Genomic DNA, 5,649 nt, shown 5'->3' with positions numbered 1-5,649 from the left:
AACGGCGTTTGGAACTTTCTCGATGCTTCCAACGAGTGTGCCTAGCAACGGCGTTTGGAACCTTCTCGATGCTTCCAAACGGGTATAGAAAACAAAATGCAATCGTACAGGGAGAAAAATCTCCACGAGGCTGGGATTCTTGCGATTGCCTTGGAGAGTGATACATCGAGCATTTTCGACGATCGCATTTGCGTCTAAGTTAGTTTCGCTTAGTAAGGAGTTATCCCGGTGACCGTGGATTCGTTTGAACTCAAACATTGCTAATAGTATTATTTAATTTAATTATTCGTCGATCGTATTATTCATTAGGCTTAGTGTTTGTTAGACTTATTATTAGTTGTACTTATTATTTGTTAAGCTTAGTGATAGACCTGTATATACGTGTAAATAAAATCTCGGCTTTGTGAAACGATGGCTAGTCCACATGAAGAGTCGTCGCGCGCCCAAAATTCCAATCCTGACCCGACATCAGAAGTGGGATCAGTACCGTTTAAAGTGCTACAAGAGCAAATGGACCTTGTGCGCGAGTTAATTCAGACGCTAGCGCACAAAGCGGGGGAGCAACGACCGAGTACGGAATCTAAGGATGCAACGTTACCACGTTTTGACCCCGAAGGCGCGGGCGCTGATCCATCCGCGTGGTGCTCTCATGCTGATCTGATTTTGAAAGACCACCCGATGCAAGAGAGTGCGTTACTTTCCGCTCTAAATCGCGCCCTAAGGGGTTCTGCTGCGCATTGGCTTTCACAAATGGTACGCGGTGGAAAGCTTACCTGGCCAACGTTCAAGTAACAATTTCTTTCGCGTTTTGGTGGCAGAGAGACAGCCGCTTCGGCGTTAATAAGGATATCCAGAGAACGACCGTCGGAGACTGAATCTCCGGGAGCGTACGGTAGTCGCCTCCGCTCCATGCTGCAGATGAAGTTGCAAGATCTAACGATGCCCGAAGTGATCAATGCCCTCGCCCTTTATATGCTGAGTTCACAAGATCGACGCTTTCGGCGACTAACGCTCGCGAATAATATCAGGTCGGAGGACCAATTTCATGATGAAATGAGGATTCTCCCTTACAACGATCAGCCGACATTTTCGCCAAGAAATTCACTAACGGAACCTGAAGCTAAACGCAGCAGGCTATCAGTTCCTCGGATTAAGTGCTACCGCTGTGGTGCTCACGGGCATAGGAGAACGGAGTGTCGCCTGCAAACACAAACGGGGAAGGAGCTGGATATACGAAACCCGAAGGAAAAACGACCAGCCGCATCGTCGAAGGTGACCTGCTTCAAATGCCACGAGGAGGGACATATCGCGCCTAATTGCCCATCATCGCGGAAAAGAAACTACGATTCCATTGACGAACGCCGGATCGACTCCTGTGTAGTAGAAGCTCCGGCTGGTAGATTAAGCCATCTGGGTGAGTCGTATCCATTTTACTTTGATTCTGGGGCCGAGTGTTCGTTAATCAAAGAGTCCCTAGCCTCGAAATTTTCGGGTAAAAGAATAACCGATGTGGTAGTGATGCGGGGGATCGGGAATACTTGTGTTAAGAGTACACTTCAGATTTTGTCCACTGTTCGTATTAACGATCTTACATTGGAGATAGTTTTTCATGTCCTTGCTGACGATTACCTAAAATACGACATCATGATTGGTCGCGAGATTTTGAGCCAGGGATTCGACGTAAATATCGCGCAAGATAGCCTTGTTATTTGTAAAACAAAGGTCGTTAACGCTTGTGGTAAAGTCGCGGAAGATGCGGTCAACATTAACGAGGTTGACACTGATGTGATCAGTAACTATAAAGATCGATTAATCTCTGTTCTCGAAAAATTTAAAGAATCATTCATTACGGGTTTCCCGCGTACTCGCGTCAGTACGGGCCAGTTGGAAATACGGCTAATCGATCCCAACGTCACCGTGGCATACGGTGCATATGGACATAACGGGCAAGCTGAGTGGCAAGAATGACTCGAAAGAGTATGTCGTCGTCTTGATCGATGCCTTTACGAAATTCGTGCACTTATATCACACACGCAAATTGGATTCGCTCAGCGTTATCCAGGCACTTAAGTCCGCCGTGTTTTTGTTCGGTAGTCCCTGTCGGATAATAGCAGATCAGGGTAGATGTTTTACGGGCCGGGAATTTCAAGAATTCTGTGCAAGCAAACAAATCAAAGTTCATTTGATCGCGACCGGTGCAAGTAGGGCCAATGGGCAAGTAGAACGTGTTATGAGCACGTTAAAAAATATGTTCACAACGGTAGAAACGACCGGGCGTTCATGGCAAGACGCGATCGGGGAGATGCAATTGGCTTTGAATTGCACCATCAACCGCGTAACCAAATCGAGTCCTTTAGAGTTATTGATTGGTAGAGCAGCAAGACCGTATGACTTATTACTACCTGATAACATCGAGGAAAAAGAAATAGATATCTCTAGTGTAAGACAACAGGCAATAAAAGAGATGGAAACTAGTGCTAGGTATGACAAAGAGAGATTCGATAAAACCAAAGCTAAAGTAGTTAGGTTTAATCCTGGTGAGTTGGTACTACGCCAAAATGAAGAAAGGAACCAGACAAAATTGGATCCAAAATTCAGGGGTCCGTTTGTGATATCGGAGGTCCTGGGAGGAGACCGATATACCTTGAAAACACTGGATGGGAAAAGGTCATACAAGTACAGTCATGACAGGTTAAGGAAAATGCCGGATAGTCGCATTCCTGCGGAGTTGGATGTCTGTTGTGATGACGAGAACAGTGACCATGGCGATGTGAGTGCCCCGATCCCAGAGGATCGTAGAATTATATGAGCCCAGGTGCGGCCATGGGACGGAGTTCAGTGCGGTCAGGCACTGGGAGTGACGATGTCACGAAGCTGGGAGCCGGTTTAGTACCGACAGCGACGATGCCACGGAGCTGGGAGCCGGTTTAGTACCGACAGCGACGATGTCACGAAGCTGGGAGCCGGTTTAGTACCGACAGCGACGATGTCACGAAGCTGGGAGCCGGTTTAGTACCGACAGCGACGATGTCACGAAGCTGGGAGCCGGTTTAGTACCGACAGCGACGATGTCACGAAGCTGGGAGCCGGTTTAGTACCGACAGCGACGATGTCACGAAGCTGGGAGCCGGTTTAGTACCGACAGCGACAATGCCACGAGGTTGGAGCTGGTTTAGTACCGATAGCGACAATGCCACGAGGTTGGAGCTGGTCTAGTACCGACAGCGACAATGTCACGGATTTGGAGCTGGTCTAGTACCGACAGCGACGATGTCACGAAGCTGGAGCTGGTCTAGTACCGACAGTGACAATGTCACGAGGCTGGAGGCGGTCTAGTGTTGACAGCGATCGTGTTACGAAGCTGGTTATGTAACGAACTTTGAGAGTATTTGCGATTCGAAGGATGAGACCCATTTGGGTGTGAAATCGAGAATGGTCCGTCATGTCATTACGACCCGACTGAAAGCACGCAGAATGCAACTGGCACTTTGAATGCTAATCACAATGACACTAATCTTGTTTCCTTTTGTTTTGTTGACGAAGGTACACCCGAGGACGTGTGATAGTCAGGATGGCCGTGTCGGAGATGAAAGGGAAGCCGAAGCCCTTCCTTGGAAATTTTGGGAACATCCTCTAGTACCTTAGCCTAGATTTTATTATAGTTGTAATTGTTTAAGATTTGTAATAAGCGAGATTGGGTTCGAGGTGACAATCGGTCGCTGAACGTAGTCACGGTCACGGGATGGATGTTTTATCTAACGGAGGTCTGGAGTGGTTGTATGTGTTTTCCGAGAAATGTGGTTGTGGCGGCATGCGGCCTCGAGAGCGGGCCGAGCCACGTGTGATGTTGTCTCGGAGGTGCCGATGCAATGGGACATACATTGTATTTAGTAATCAAAACTCCAGGCGGAAACTGCCTAGCAACGGCGTTTGGAACTTTCTCGATGCTTCCAACGAGTGTGCCTAGCAACGGCGTTTGGAACCTTCTCGATGCTTCCAAACGGGGATAGAAAACAAAATGCAATCGTACAGGGAGAAAAATCTCCACGAGGCTGGGATTCTTGCGATTGCCTTGGAGAGTGATACATCGAGCATTTTCGACGATCGCATTTGCGTCTAAGTTAGTTTCGCTTAGTAAGGAGTTATCCCGGTGACCGTGGATTCGTTTGAACTCAAACATTGCTAATAGTATTATTTAATTTAATTATTCGTAGATCGTATTATTCATTAGGCTTAGTGTTTGTTAGACTTATTATTTGTTGTACTTATTATTTGTTAAGCTTAGTGATAGACCTGTATATACGTGTAAATAAAATCTCGGCTTTGTGAAACGATGGCTAGTCCACATGAAGAGTCGTCGCGCGCCCAAAATTCCAATCCTGACCCGACATATATATATATATATATATATATATATATATATATATATATATATATATATTGAACACAAAACAAAATACATCAAAAAATTAATAATAATAAGGAACATCAAACAGCGAACCAACGAAATTGAAGCAGCTACACTAAATCAAAATCGAAGCAAGGAGCTCCGGGATAAAGTTCGCTGAACTCACGCATACACCAATAGCGCACAACAGGGGAAATTCCCTTTCTCCCAGAAGCATGGTGACGAAGATGTGCCTCCAAAACCTCTTCGGGAATTTCATTCGCAAAACGAACTTTCACGCAACGATCGGTATCAACGATTTCAACCAGAGGGGGTTCCCTCTCCAATACGACGGTCTCTGCATCGAAGAAATTCTCGTCGAAAGTAACCAAATCGTCAAAGCCCAATTTCGACACGGCCTCGGCACCAATGTTGAATAGTTCCTCCAACCACTCTGATACTCGTGGTTTATCACAGGGCCGCATGCGTTTGATTGGTCCTCCCGAGTCGCCCATGGGTTCTTCGGAATCCCTCTTTCGCTTGAGCTGAGAACAACACGGTATATTTTAAATAAAACGAAACAGGACGAATCAAGCGGACTAAAAACAAGACTAAATACGTACCAGGGAAGTCTGGAAAGGAACCTCTGATGGAAACGACTCCGCAAACATTGTTCGAACGTCGATCACCGAAGCCTAGGGAAATAGCAAAAAAGGAAAAAACAATCAAAATCACAAAAACAACCTTAATATGCAAACATCCAAACTTACGCAAAACAACTCGAAGGAGGAGGTCCTTGTTATGGGAGAGCAGCGGAGCTGCGCGTGTTTACCCAGTAAACATTGAAATGATAATGATGCTGCAGCCATCAGCCCTTCCACGCGCCGAAGAACACCGGTAATTCCCACGGTACAGCACGTGGAAGTTTCTCGTGGAAAGGATTAGATCAGCGTGGAATGCTTCAAATCTCCTAGACGCTAGCTCAGCGGAACACAGGACTGATAAAAACTAAGTCGAAATATGGAATTTGCATTTTGTCACGTACGATTCCAAGAAGCCCAAACTGCAACATCCCGATTCCCACGGAAGCGTACCCCCAATGGACCACCACCCCGTGGGGGATGGCATTATAAATAAGCGTAGCAACATAGCGCAGCGCTCATTATTATTCTGGTGAACATTCTTATTACGGTTCATTATTCTTTGTTCATTATTATAGTGTCCATTCTTCTTATAATTTGCGTTCGTTCATTTTTTATAGT

At 46.1% G+C, this 5,649-nt stretch overlaps 1 protein-coding gene across 1 annotated transcript; it reads right to left on the bottom strand.

Moving 5' to 3' along the window:
* Positions 1 to 4,465: 4,465 nt before the first annotated feature.
* Positions 4,466 to 5,048, bottom strand: LOC117213008. Its single transcript, XM_033458217.1, has 2 exons — positions 5,011 to 5,048; positions 4,466 to 4,932 (listed from the first exon to the last, which is right to left on the bottom strand). Exon 2 carries the CDS (start codon positions 4,900 to 4,902, stop codon positions 4,519 to 4,521), a length of 384 nt encoding a protein of 127 aa, XP_033314108.1. The 5' UTR covers positions 4,903 to 4,932; positions 5,011 to 5,048; the 3' UTR covers positions 4,466 to 4,518.
* Between the last annotated feature and the right edge of the window lie 601 nt (positions 5,049 to 5,649).

This window comes from Bombus bifarius, unplaced genomic scaffold (genome assembly GCF_011952205.1).
Source record: "Bombus bifarius isolate JDL3187 unplaced genomic scaffold, Bbif_JDL3187 scf7180000008446_frag, whole genome shotgun sequence".
Lineage (NCBI taxonomy): Eukaryota > Metazoa > Arthropoda > Insecta > Hymenoptera > Apidae > Bombus > Bombus bifarius.
This window is presented reverse-complemented; position numbering and strand designations above follow the sequence as displayed.

What these genes read in the sequence shown, in the direction of transcription:
- LOC117213008 (XM_033458217.1), bottom strand. Translation starts at nt 4,902, where the DNA reads ATGGGCGACTCGGGAGGACCAATCAAACGCATGCGGCCCTGTGATAAA.